Below are 14,754 nucleotides of genomic sequence, written 5' to 3' on the forward strand. Positions count from 1 at the left end.
ACTGATTTTAAAGTTGTTGCCATTAATGACAAAAACAAAAATAATAAACGTTTACTGACTGCCTACTAATGTGAGAGTATATATTTATGTGTGGATGTAGAAAATAGATAGAATTCTATATACCAAAACATTAACAATGGTTTGGGTATTTTTAAGTTATTTTAATTTTCTCCTTTGTATGTTACAAATTTTCCACAATAAACATAAATTAACTATATAATGGGAAAGATTTTTAAAGATATTCAAGCTCTAGAAATCCTTCCTAGACTGGTACTAAAGAGAGAGAGCATTTTTGTATTGGGATTTGGAATCACATCTTTGGATGAGCCATAAATCTTAAGATTTGCCTCAAATATGTATTTCCCATGGCAACACTTAGATTGAATTTTTCCCAAACCACCAAATTCCAGAACTAAGGAAAGGCTTTATAGTTGTTCATTAATTTTATCACTTAAACTATAAAAGTGAATGAATATTTATAACCTTTATATATTCTTTTAATTTATCATTCTCTGCTTCCTTTTTACGAATTTGGAGCTGTAGTCGTTCATGTACTACTTTTACTGATTGTGAAAAACGGTTTGCTTTCAAAGCATTTGCCTATAACAGAGAAAACAAACAAAAAAAATGTGTTACTTCTCAAAAATCTTTAACTTTATCCATGCTTAGACATGATCTAAAAAGTTAATAAAAAGCAAAGTACCACTGTAAATTAACCCTGATCTCCCCCATTATAAATATATTTTATATAAACTATGGGGCTATTTAATCCTCCCCCCTTTTATTTAATGGTTCCTGATAATCTCCTTTTGAAAAGTCCTATCTATCCTACGTAAATTATATCTAAAATGCTTCTACAGGGGCACCTGGGTGGCTCAGTTGGTTAAGCGTCCGACTCTTGATTTCGGCTCAGGTCATGACCTTATAGTTGTGAGATCAAGCCCCATATTGAGATCAAGCTTCACATTGAGAGTTGAGAGTGGAGCTTCCTTCAGATTCTCTCTCTCTCAAAATAAACAAACATTTAAAACTAAATAAATAAAATGCTCCTACAAACACCAAAATTCCTCAGTTTATACTAAAATTGAAATACAATACAAATGTATGCATAGTTCCTAATATATAGTGATTTATGCCAATTAATCTGACCTAAGTATCATAAAAATCTTTAAAAAAGAAACTGAAAAAAACTGGTAAAATATCCAAATAATCTAAAAACATTTCTGGGTCTATTTTTGAGGATATGGTCGCCAGAATGGAAAGAGGGAAAAGAGGGAGTCAATACTGAGAAAAATGATAAATTAAGCTCAGAATCTGCTTACCTTTTCATTCTGAAACAAACAAGAAAGTTCTTGAATATAGGTCTCCTTCTCAAGTAGCTTCTTCTTAAGATTCTTCAGCAAATATAATGTAAGAGTTAGAAATATCACAATTTGGACAATGTTGACTAATTTTATAAAAACAAGCAGCACATACATAAAAAATGCCAGAGTAGACACAAAGTGTAAAAAGACTTACAGTATTTTCATTTTCATTATCAGTTAGCTTCTCTAACATGCTGGATACACTGTCCTCTACCTATAAAAAAAATATATATTATAAATCAGTGCTCACAAACATATTTCTCTACATATAAAAGTACAAAGAAGAATAAGCATCACTAAAGAAATTAATATGGGCAACTTTTATGCACAGTTTAGATTTTTTAAAGTTTATTTATTTTTGGGACAGAGAGAGCCAGAGCATGAATAGGGGAGGGGCAGAGAGAGAGGGAGACACAGAATCGGAAGCAGGCTCCAGGCTCTGAGCCATCAGCCCAGAGCCCGACGCGGGGCTCAAACTCACGGACCGCGAGATCGTGACCTGGCTGAAGTCGGACGCTTAACCGACTGCGCCACCCAGGCGCCCCCAGTTTAGATTTTTTAAAAGGTCATCAGATGGATTTTTGCCTGAGTGTTCCAAATCATTTTGTGTCCACAATTTATGAAATTAATTATATACCTAATTTCTAAATAACACCTCAGACAGTAGAAGCCAATGACATAAAAACCACAAAAATCTGGGGTGCCTGGGTGGTTCAGTCAGTTAAGTCTCCAACTTCAGCTCAGGTTATGATCTCACTGTGGGTTCAAGCCCCGTGTCAGGCTCTGTGCTGACAGCTCAGAGCCTGGAGCCTGCTTCGGATTCTGTGTCTCCCTCTCTCTCTCTGCCCCTCCCCTGCTCACACTCTGTCTCTCTCTCTCAAAGAAATAAACATTTTTAAAAATCTTATACACAAAGACACTCATGGTGCTGTTTACAAATAGGTTAAAAAATATCAGCAAACTTAATTCTATCAAGAATTTTTTTTTAAAGAATTACAGCACATCAGTAAAAGAATTCTAAGTAGACATTTTAAATGAGAACATAGGAAAATGTTTATTTATTTTAAGGGTCATATTCCTGCTTGAGAAGGTAAAAAAGCTATGAATTTCTTTCACCCAAAGACACTTATACCATGTACAAATAATGCAAAATTGTACACATACTTTCAGAGGGCTCATGGACTGCATAGAGCCCACTCTTGGACTCTGTAAAGGTACACAGTGGATTGCCTGGCATACAAATATTTTCATTTCTGTTGGGTATATACCACTTGTAAGTGAATGTTCACAGCAGTTTTATGCATTACAGCCAAAAAGCAGAAGCAACCCAAACGTCCATTAATCGAGAAACAGACAAATAAAAATGGTATAGCCATACAATGAAATATTATTCAGCAATAAAAAGGAAGCGCTGACATGTGCTACAACATGGGTGAACCTTGAAGACTGTATTAAATGAAAGGCAGTTATGAACAACCACATATTATAGGCTTCTATTTATGTGAAATGTCCAGAATCAGTAAATTCATAAAAACAGAAAGTAGCTATTAGGGTAAGGAGGGGCTGGTGGGGGTGGGAGATAGACGTGGTGATGAAAACGCTCTCACAGTGTGGTGACTGCTACACAATTCTGTGAATACACTACAAATCACTGAATTGTACACTTTAAAAGGGTGAACTGTATGGTATGTGAATTATCTCTCAGCAAACTGTTACCCTCAAAAAATAAAAGAATATATAAACACAGTGGTACAAAGTAGCTTAAATTCTAAGAAAATTTTACTGTAATCAGCTGAAATGAAATATAACAAGTGAAAAATTTTGAGATAGAAGATACAAGATATTTTCTATAAAAACATGCTGCTTTCATGTAGAACAATTTGTGAAATACTACGAGTCAGGGTTAGTTTAATGATTGCCATTTCAAACATAAATGCAGGAATTCTTTCCATTTCAAATATACCAAATTTGAAGTTTCAAATCCTAAAACAAGTATTTAGGATATAGGCCAATGAAAAGTATGCTCATAATTTAATTTCTACAGTTTCAGAAATAGTAAACCCATCAAGTGAGAAACAAATCTATTAAATTAGTGCTTAGGGTCCTTACTTGTTGGTATTCTGTCTTTCTAAGAAGATGTTCTAAAGCTTGTTTTACATGTTTAAAAGTGTCTAATTCTTTTGTTAATTTTTCCTTCTGTTTAGCAATCTTCAAATTGAATGCAAAAAGATTAGCCTGACAAAATATAAGAACCGCATACACATTTTAAGATACAGTATTAAGACACTCTAAAATACAATGTTGCTATTATCAAATAATAGTTTTTTCTAGTAACAAAATCATTTTTGCACATAGTAAATTTTGCCAAGTTTATTAATAGTAAATAGGATTGTATATCATACATTAGGTAATGAAATCAAAATAGGGCTTAAGCCCTAAAGTATTTCAGGCATTTATTTTAATAAAACTAATAGAATACAGTCTATTTTTTGTCTCTAATTCACAATTTAGTACACTGAAATTAGAGAATACAGGTTTCTATTCCCTATAACACTATAGAAAACAGATCTGTTCATCTCTCAGAATATTTTAGTTTACATTCACTCTTGGAAAAGTTGACTCTCTAGTTCAAATTCAGGTAAGTCAAGCACCAAGGTATACATTTTCTAGCTTAGCTTCTTATCAAAGGCGTGCCTGAATTATCTTTGAAGGAAAGAATTGCAGTTAATGACATAGGAATAAAGAAGAATGATAAACCTGCAATTTTTTATATCAAATACCAGCATATGAGCATAACTACGTTAATAAGGGACCACAGGTAATGCATTCTGAGTATTATGCTAGCTTTCCATTTTATAAGATGTTCACAAGTCAAGTACTCACATTCTCAAAACTAATCTCTTCATCGGTATCCTTAAATAATGGCAAAAATAATTCTACAGAACAGGTTGCCAATTCAGCTTCCTTAAATGTTGCTTCCAGTTCAGTCTTTTCATTTAGGATGTCCTGCTTTCCACTAGATGTGTACAAATAAAATTTAAGTTAAATCTGTCACATATTTATGCAAATATAGCACAGCTTGACTAAATATTACAGTTCTAAAAACCGCTCTCCAAAATGTAACAGTAAATTGTCACTCAAAATGTAAGGAATTTTTCCTATACTCCCCTATTTTTCTATACCTAATATACACAGTTTTTAAAACACTGAGATATGTGAAACACAAAACCACCAACAGCAATGTTTCACTGTGCTACCTGATAATTATTGAACATCTCTTTTCTAGTTTGTAAAATGACTTGCGAGAATGTGTATGTCTTTTTTACTTCCCTTCCTTCTCCCTACTCTAAACCCAAAAGATGTGCTTTACTCCCAAACTGTTTCTTTTAATTTACTGTTCAAAAAAAAAAAAAAAAAAAAAAACTCCAAAGAATAAATATGGTAACCAAATGAAACACAAAAAAACTGAGCTCTCCAGATCTCAAAAACTCCTTCACACTTGACTTTATAATGATCACCATTCAAAACAAAACTGTTAACATTTGCCTTCTTGATTGCGTAGGTATTACTGTGCATCACTGTAAGAAACGTTTCTTTGGTCACATTTTACACCCTGAAATCAGGATGCTTCTTATAATCTTTGTTAGTCGAGAGGCAGTCCTGAGCAGTCTTTCCTGCACATGCCCAGAACTTACAGAATAGATGGCCAGTGCTTTCAAGAACACATGCCAGAGATGGGATGCATACTTTTTAACCCCTAAGAATGCAGGGTCATAGAGAGATTGAAGGAGCTGGTGAAGCAAGAATGCTTAGCAACATTCCAGAAGCAAGACTCCAATACAGGCTTGCTAGACAGCATAATTAAGAGCCCAACACCAATAAATTTTATTTCAGTTAAAGATGCTCCTAAGAAATGCCATATGACCAATACTCTCAATAGCAAGGAAAACTCTGAGTCAAAAAGTGACTCAGAAGAGTTGGATTTTGAGTATAAAAAAAAAATTTTAAGAATACCATACATTTCGGGGCGCCTGGGTGGCGCAGTCAGTTAAGCGTCCGACTTCAGCCAGGTCACGATCTCGCGGTCCGTGAGTTCGAGCCCCGCGTCAGGCTCTGGGCTGATGGCTCAGAGCCTGGAGCCTGTTTCCGATTCTGTGTCTCCCTCTCTCTCTGCCCCTCCCCCGTTCATGCTCTGTCTCTCTCTGTCCCAAAAATAAATAAACGTTGAAAAAAAAAATTAAAAAAAAAAAAAGAATACCATACATTTCATTTTTATATAAGCACAGAGTTACTTGAAGTAAAAAAAAAATCTAAGTTTGAAGGAGTTTTTTCAAGATCTATAAATAAAATTCCATGTGATAAGAAAACATTGTGTCTTTCTTTAATATGCAGCTTTTTTCTTTCTTTACAAAACATAACACAATGGCTCATCAACAACTGAGGCATCTTAGAGGCTACATCAGAAAGCAGATTGCGTTCTTAAGCACTGGGCCTAAGAGGTTAGTTATAAATGACAATTGTCCATTATTAAAACCCATGGGCAGAAGAAAGTCAAGAATGGTTATATATGACCAAATATCATCGTCATTTAAAACAAGCTAAACTAGAGGCTGGATTATATTAGCAATAGTCACAATAATGGTGTTTTAAGACTGTCATTTTGGTGAGCAATGAATCATACAAATAACAAGTATATTCCCTGCTCTAAAGAAGATAGCAAAATATGACAGGTATTTGTTATATGGCAATGTTCCAAATGACAGTGAATTGATACTCATCAACTACATTTCCAATGTTCCACAGTATTTATACTTTCATTTACCTTAGCTATAATAATTCTCAATAGGTAAGGTTTTCATTTTCATTTGCTTTCATTAAGATTCCAAAAAACCAGCCAAATTCTGCCAAATGAGTACATTTGTGACGAGGTTAAATAAATACATGAATTGCTAGATTTGAAGAAGATACTCTTGGAAGAACGCTGTATTTGATTCAAATAATTTACCCTACAGACAAAACATGAAACCCTGAAATCAGAAAATTAGATATCCCCTGCTAGCATGGAGAATACCAGCTGAGGGGCACCTGGGTGGCTCAGTCAGTTAAGCGTCCGACTTTGGCTCAGGTCATTATCTGGCGGTCCGTGAGTTCACGCCCCACGTTGGGCTCTGTGCTGACAGCTCAGGGCCTGGAGCCTGCTTCCAATTCTGTGTCTCCCTCTCTCTCTCTGCCCCTCCCCTGCTTGCGCTCTGTCTCTCTCAAAAATAAACAAACCTTAAAAAAATTAAAAAGAAAAAAAAAAGAATACCAGCTGAGATGACTTTCACTGGCAGGCTGCAAAAAACGTTCATTCTCTGGGGTACTTTTAAAATGAGGACATAGTTTTTCTGAATGACTTCCATCAATTGCAGATTTCTCCATAAATTTGGTAAATGGATTTATAAGTGGCGTCCACAACAACTTCTCATAAGCTGAAAGTTATGAAATATTTTGGTCATTAAACATCATTTCAGTAGACTCTTTTTTCTGTCATTACCCTGTAAAATAAAAATCCTAAACAAGTATAAAGAGTAATATTTCACAGACAAAATAGAAATTATAACTGCTACTCATTGTGATACTAATTCAAAAAGTATCAAAATTCCATTGCACAACCATTCAACAATTGCCAGTCCCCACACATTTTCCAAAAGGCCTGTTATTTTCTACATAACAAGAATGTAGAAATTTTTATTAATCTATTTCTTGAGTATTATAATATTTTAATTCAGTCAAACTAGAAAACAAATATAAAAACTATGGTTAACTCTGGTCCTCAGTTTCATTGTATCTACCCAATAGGAAATGTAGGTCATTTATGCCTAGAATAGCAGAAATTTAATATACTTTTAAAGTATTTGGCAACAATAGCCACAAGGAAGATTAAGTTATTCTTTTGAAAGTAGATCTTTCAAAATTAAATTTATTCCTATCTCCCAGCTCAATCTAGGATATTCTTTAGTGATAATAGATGACAATACTTCTAAGTTTTACTAAACAACTGTTTTCAACTCAAACTTAGAGATGTCATTTTTTAAAAATTTTTAAGTTTATTTATTTATTTTGAGAGAGAGAGAGAACAAGTGGAGGAGGGGCAGGGAGAAAGAGAGGGAGAGACACAATCCCAAGTAGGCTCTGTGCTGTCAGTGCAGAGCCCAATATGGGGCTCAATCTCATAAACCCTCAGATCATAACCTGAGCCAAAATCAAGAGTTGGACCCTTAACCAACTGACCCACCCAAGCACCCCAGATGTCATGTTTTTAAAGATGAATACTCATGAATATCTTCAGAACTGTTCCATTTTAAGTAATGTTAGTGCTTTAGCAATCATTAAAGCTGTGTTTTCATAACTCCATTATATGATCATGTGTCTCCCTGACTTCATCTGTCTCCCTGATCATGTGTCTCCCTGACTTCATCTGTCTCCCTGATCATGTGACTCCCTGACTTAAATCAAATGTTATATTTAAGATTTTCTGCATGTTTTCAGAAATATGTTACCTCTTTGTAATTTATTTTTATAAATCGGCATTATATAATACATATGTTCAAGAAATTTCAATACTTTGGGTAGATGTGAAGAAATTATAGGTTGAAAATTACTCATAATAAAAAAAAGAAAATTACTCATAATATTTCCAAATTACAGACACTTCTAAAGTGTTTGTAAAAATGTATCTACTTTTATCTGAAGTTTCTATTTATCACCGAGACAAATATTTAGGATATAGGCCAATGAAAAGCATGCTCGTATTTTTGAAATACCAGCAACTCATGTACGAGTAGAACTGCTAACTAACCTCCCGATAGTCCCAGATGATCTACTTAAATGCTGCGAACATGAAACATCTGTTAGTAGGCATAATGATATTGTGAGCTATCTGAAGTCTAGAAGAATTTAAAAATATAAGATACACAAAATCAAATGAAAAGCCAAACCTAACAGTGAAGAAGACTATGATCTGGATAAGGCACTGCAATCAGTAGTACTATCATGTACTGAGTTGTTTGGTTCCAATAGCTACCCCACTCACAGAGGAACTGGTCTTTACCTTTCAGCCATTCGCTTGTTTAGAATTTGTCTCTCTGCACATTGGCATCTCAAGAAAGAATACTTTATTCATATTAGAATCCTCAGCACCTACAAGCCTTATAACAGCAAAGCAATAATTGAAGGAGAGAAGACTCAAGGTTTAGAGCAGTTAATGTGATCAATCAAGACAGTTGCTTTTTAGTTATTCACCTCACTGATCCATCTTTTTAGGGATCATTAAAAGAAAAATGTTTCCTATATTTGGAATAAAAGTTCAAAAATTAATGTAAGAGGATTAGGGGTCTTCAATTTGTAGACATATTTTAAAAGATTCAGTTTGGCATCAGTATTTTAAAAGTAAGTTCTCACTTGGCTTTGTGGGTTATTGGTAGCTACTTACACAATTTTTCTAAAGTTTTATCATAAGATGAAATCATACAACATTTTTCTGCTTCACCTATTAAAAAAAAGTAACCATGTCTTACCTTAAAGAATAAATAAAGTTAACACATTGTAAAAAAGAAATTTTAGAATGATTTTTAGCCCAACATTCAAAAAAAAAAAATGTTACCTTCATTACTGATTCTTCAAAACATAAAGAACTGTGTAAGTTTCAGACATTTCCATAGAAATGATCAACAATGATATTCTTACAACGTAGAAGTATTTTCTAGGATAAAAATTGTTCAAAGGTTCCAAGGCATTCCGCTATTTTTGTGTTGTGACAGTATTATCATAACCAAAACCATATGAGTGCCGAAAAAACAATGTAATAATTTTCTTTAGCATAGAAAGTCCCACCTTTATAAAAGTGCTATCATTTTAGTGGACCAAACGTATTCTTGTATGGAAAAGCAGATGTTTCACAAGAAAACGCTTTCAATTATGTGAAATGTACTGCCAAATGACAAATACATTATACTTCTGTACAACTTGGTGGTGAGACAAAGACATACTCTGCACACATATTTAATAATCAAAGCCCCAAAGATTACCAATTTAAATATATTTTAATGTTTAAAGAATTGAATTTCCTATACAAGGATGAATTTACCAGCCCCCTCTCAAAAGGGCATGTACTTAAAGCTTTTTCCAGGCGTGGTCATGGTTTATGCTGACCCAGCTACACTCACTAAACTATGTTCCATTTTGGCCAACAACCAGCATTTGAGGAATGGCTGTTCAGGGACTGTAATGCTGGCCACGGTCAGAGAAAAGAAAGATCCCAGTTCATGACCTTCCTTAGCATCTAGATTGCTCTAAGTAAGCAAACCAGCTGCAGACAAATATGTATTTAAAACTATCTCTCTGGAGAAAAGCTAAGAATCTCACAGATTTGAATTTGTTTTGCCAAACATTAATTCTTGGAAAACCAGCTCCCATTGGCCTCAAACAAAAGCACACAGCTCCTATTGAAAAATTCACTGAAATAGTCAGCAAAGAACACAAAGTAGATATAGGAATGCTGCTCGTTTCTCTCACTATATCTACACACTAGTCAAAGTTCACTAGAGAAGAAATTGTAGAGTCCCGCAGAACAAATATGAGTGTGGCAAAAAGGAAGAGAAAAGGCATTCTAGGTAGAAGGTGAAGTACAAGCAAGAGGAAGGAATCATGAGGGGACATGATTTGTAAGCACAAGTGACAAAGGATGAGACTGGACACACTGACAGTGGTCACTGTATGCCAAGCTCAAGAGCTTGAATTTTTTCCTAAGCGTTAAGACAGACATGAAATCATTTTAAGCAGGGTAATAACAGACCAGAAGTACCTCTTTAAAAGGTAAACCCAGTGGTATTTTGGAGAGTGGACCACGTATATGGAGGGGGAGAAACGTAGAAGCAATGAAACTGGTTACTAGGGTCTCAGAGAAATGAAATTCCAACATTCATTTCCTAGAAAAAATTTTGAAGAAATCAAAAGTTGTTTCCACTGGTGATAAGAACATGAGAAACAATGAAGGAATTAGAATTAGACTAGCAAGAGATCAGTACAGACCAAATATAACACCTCATTTACCCACAACCATCTGGATTGTTCCACATATCCGTTCCAGAAAATGACAGCTTATCCCTTTAAATACCACAATTAACCTACTATTTAAAGAAAATCTTCTGGAAGTATTACTTCTTTTTCAAACAGAGTACAAGTAGCCTAAATGCAAGTTAACCACTCCTTAATGACTCAGAGGCAGCATATTAAAATGAAAGAATACTGGGCCAGACTCACCCGTTCTTAGTCTTGGGAGACACCTGACATGGACACCTCTTAGCCACAGTGAGCATTAGTTTTCTCTTCTACAAAATGAGAATAACCTTTGCCAGCCAAAGCTGTGGGGAAGTTTGAACAGATGAAGTAACACTTACAGGTGGGGGTTTTGTTTGTTTGAATGTTTTTTTAAATGTAGGGTCCCTTTGGCTCACTATTGTGGCTGCTTTTCCCACCAAGTCTTCTTTTTAAATTTTTTTCATCTTGGGGAGCCTGGGTGGCTTAGTCGGTTAAACGTCCGACTTCAGCTCAGGTCATGATCTCACAGTTCGTGGGCTCAAGCCCCACATCGGGCTCTGTTCTGACAGCTCGGAGCCTGGAGCCTGTTTCAGATTCTGTGTCTCCCTCTCTCTCTCTGCCCCTACCCTGTTCATGCTCTATCTCTGTCTCAAAAATAAAAAATAAACAGTAAAAAAAAATTTTTTTTAAATAAATTTTTTTCATCTTAAAAAAAATCATCCTGAGTCAATCACCATTCCTTAAATCACTTGTAGGCCTGAGTTATCTGTATAAAACCAACTTTTCAAAACAGAATCATTACAACTCTTCAAGGTAGTCATAATTTGAGTACTACTAAACCAGATCCCAAGGGGGAACAATGGACTTGCAAAAGAACTGAGCCCAGGGGGTAGATGTTATATCAACCTCATTGTTGTGCTCAGTTCCTTGGGTCTCATTCATTTGTACCATATAAACAAAGCCATTTTCTCATACCTTTGGGGTTTTGGTGATACAAAAAGTATATTATTTATACACGTAAACTGTGAAAGTAGAAGAAAAAGAGAAGCAGAAAATAGTCCCTAGCTGTTAAAGAATTACAAACATGAACATGACATGCTTATTGTAAGCGTAAGGAAATCAAACTAATTTTAAGACAGGTTTTCTGCGATTTGTTCCTTTAACTAAGTGGTGTTTAAAAGGACTCCAAGAACCTCATTCATTCCAAAACACCTGAAGCCTTACTATGAGTGATAGGGAAACTTTGTCTCCGAAATAGACTTTATCCCAAATACCAGCCCCACTGTGGCTATGGTTTTCTCAATCAACAGCAAGCACTCCTTACTGACTGTACTCAAAACCTGGCATTGGTTTAATCTCCTTTATTACAACCACTCCAAAGTGATTATTATTACCCTCATTTTCCAGATAAGGAAACTGAACCTAGGAACGTTAAGTGGTTCCTCAAGGCCACATATTTTAAGAGGTTTCCTAAGGAGTCTGGAAACCTAGAAGGAACCTGGAGGACTTAATTTCCGAGGCTTCCTGGAGTATTCTTCACTTAGGTGCCCCAGGGCCTACTACAGTCTGGTATATTATATAGTGGTCGCTTAAAAGCCAGCCAAAAGAGTAAGAGAGCCGGCCGGGTATGGGCTTAGTTCTGGATAAAACCATCGACTAAAACTTGCCCCTCTGTCCCAAGGATCACACCCTCCCTAGGAGTACGAGCCTCGCTGCCTTTTTCCCAGCCCAGGCAGTCAAGCCTGGGGCAAGTGGCAGGTATGGGCAGAAAGGAGCTGAGTCTAGCGAGAGACTTTCACTTCCGGGACCCACCACAGCCCCGGCCACCAGAACCCCGAAAGGTGCCCGCGGTAACCACATAAAAGCGGTCCAAGCCCAAGCTTCCCCCTCCCCAAAGCGTGCCTACGCCCCCACCCCTGCGTCAGCACGCCCCCGTGACGTCAGCCCGCCGCCGCTCCATGGAAGGAAGGGGTCCGAAGGAGCTGGCAAGATGAAGCTCAGGGAACGTTAGTGGAAACCACGGCCAGCGTACCTGTGCTCTCCAGCCCTGGGTCGGCTAGGAGAGAGCGGGACGCAGGGGGAAGTGCAGTAGGTGAAAGCTAGAAAAGAAGTCAAAGGACGCGAGGTGGCAAGTAGGCGAATTCCTAGAACCGCTTGCGTGGAAGAGTGCCCATCCAGGTGCAACTGGACGAAAACGGAGCTAGTAACCATCAAGTAGCTTCTCTGGCAACGGCTGCCCCGCCCCTTCCGCCGAGCCGCAGCCGGCGCAGCCAATTGGCTGGGCTCGGGAAAGCAAGCTCCGGCGTCTGTTGCTATTGGTGGGAGTGAGGGAGGGGGGCTGGGGAGAGGCGCTTTGTCATTCAGTTGCTGCCCTGGGTCAGATTTTCCCGCTCGCCGCCCAAACCCTTTGTTTTACGAAGAGGCAGCACTTGTGCTCTGCTTTTGCTTTTTAAAGAGATTTGAAGAAGCCAAAGCAACCGCGACTATAAGAAACTTAGTTTTAAATTAAATATATGGTACTGCCGTTTAGCTGAAATCCTTCCCCAGGGCTCTTTTATTCTCCTGTTAAATGTGGGAGCCGAACCGTGATCTCCAAGGCGTCTTTCAGATCTCCGATCTCTGACCTACAGCCAACTGGTATGATTTATAAACTCCTGAAGAAGCAAGGCGAGAGTTAAATTGAAAAGTAAAAACTCTCCACCTCAACTTAATGCTCATGTTAAGAATTACACACCATCATATGAAGTACACAAATAGAGCAACTATCAACTGAGCAATTTAACCATGACAAGGCATACCTCGTTACTGGTTTTACTGAAGAATCTTTTCCATTGATGATCCCAGCAAAGCTTTTTATCCCCCAGTGCTGAACGTCCAGCAAAAAGTTAATGATAGTTAAAAGTTCATAACTGTTCCATATGTGCAAATGCTAAAAAGCACTGAGGACTGGATCCCATCTCTTACTGATGGGTCGTGATCTCTGTCAAGTCATCTACTCTAGTCTGGGCCAGTTTCCCATTCTTTAAAAAAAGGAGGTAGTTGGACATGTGGAATTGGGGCAAGGAACGTAATTTTGAGGGTCTTTCCAGCATTTACCTAGGATTCTAGCTAACCTTGCTAGCCTGTCATAATAAGAAAAATAATTGTACACAGAAGTTAGACTTCTTTTATTAAAAATACTTATTTTAATTAAATTGCATTGGTATTAGACGTGACCACCTTTATTAGCCATTCAAAGGGAGAAACATTCACAAAAATCTCAAGATGATTACATTAGACTCAAATTGACTATTGTAACCAAACTGTCCAGGTAAATATGGTATCCTTCATCCTCTAAATCTATCTGTTCTAATCTAAGTTTGAAATCTGTCGGATAGTGAATTTTGGGGCAGAAAGATCCCTTATTTTATATAATTTAAATGGAAAAAAAAATTTCATTCCAGCGCAACCTAAACTGCCAATCAATTTCCCCAAATATCATTAAATACCGACTACCTATGAAATAATCCATCAAGGATTTCTTCATAATTTAAAGTAGAGGCCAGCATACTTTCTCTGCAAAAGGCCACATAGTAAATATTTTAGGTTTTGTGAATTATACAGTCTCTGTCATACTTTACTCTGCCAATGATGCATAAAAGATGTCATTGGGGATATATAAATACATGGTTTCTCTGTGTTGCAGTAAAACTTTATTTACAAAAATAGATACCAGGATAGATTTGGCCCAAAGGACATTGTGTTCAGACCTCTAATATAAAGCATTTAAAACATCAAGTATGTCATAAACATTAAACTCATTAGTGTGTGCAGTATGCAACAATGCAATATTGGAGAAGTAATTTTGTTTTCCTTCCTCTTGGGAAGAAAAATATAACGTAAAAATAGCAAACAGTGAAATATTAAAGACACTTGATAAATACAAATAAAACTTAGAAAAATAAAAAAGCCATTTAAAAACAGTTTGGTTGTGTAATAAATTATTTTCATAGGGTTTATCCTCCACTCTGAATCGCATTCTTTCCAACATGTTTTGGTTTTCTTTTGCTATTTTAATGAACTTAGTGGTTTAAAATAACCACCATGTGGCAACAGCTGGTGTCTCTCATCCATTTGCAACCAGACTGCTGCTGAGGCTGGAATATCCAAGATTATTTATGTTTGGTGACTTGGTGGGTTCAATTGGGAGGTTAAGGCCTCTTGTACTGTATCCCTGTGGCTCTGCATGTGGCCAACTTGAGCTTTTATTCATGGCAGGTGCATCCCAAGAGTGAGTGTCCTAGGCAACAAAGGAAGAAGCTGCAGATCT

At 36.6% G+C, this 14,754-nt stretch overlaps 1 protein-coding gene across 5 annotated transcripts in view; it reads right to left on the reverse strand.

The window, feature by feature from the left end:
- ODF2L (outer dense fiber of sperm tails 2 like) overlaps positions 1–12,853 on the reverse strand; it is a 40,231-nt gene extending 27,378 nt beyond the window's left edge. For 2 of the 5 annotated variants that reach the window (XM_043575483.1, XM_043575484.1), the window contains exons 1-5: positions 12,478–12,697; positions 4,248–4,380; positions 1,519–1,578; positions 1,323–1,394; positions 484–600 (exon numbers count right to left, since the gene is read on the reverse strand). In XM_043575483.1, coding sequence (XP_043431418.1) covers positions 484–600; positions 1,323–1,394; positions 1,519–1,578; positions 4,248–4,380; positions 12,478–12,656 — 561 coding nt within the window. In that variant the 5' untranslated portion in view covers positions 12,657–12,697. Of the gene's footprint in view, positions 1–483; positions 601–1,322; positions 1,395–1,518; positions 1,579–4,247; positions 4,381–6,672; positions 6,836–12,477 lie in introns of all 5 variants that reach the window. The other 3 variants (XM_043575481.1, XM_043575485.1, XM_043575480.1) reach the window with 3 other exon arrangements.
- Between the last annotated feature and the right edge of the window lie 1,901 nt (positions 12,854–14,754).

Source organism: Prionailurus bengalensis, chromosome C1, assembly GCF_016509475.1.
Source record: "Prionailurus bengalensis isolate Pbe53 chromosome C1, Fcat_Pben_1.1_paternal_pri, whole genome shotgun sequence".
Classification (NCBI taxonomy): domain Eukaryota; kingdom Metazoa; phylum Chordata; class Mammalia; order Carnivora; family Felidae; genus Prionailurus; species Prionailurus bengalensis.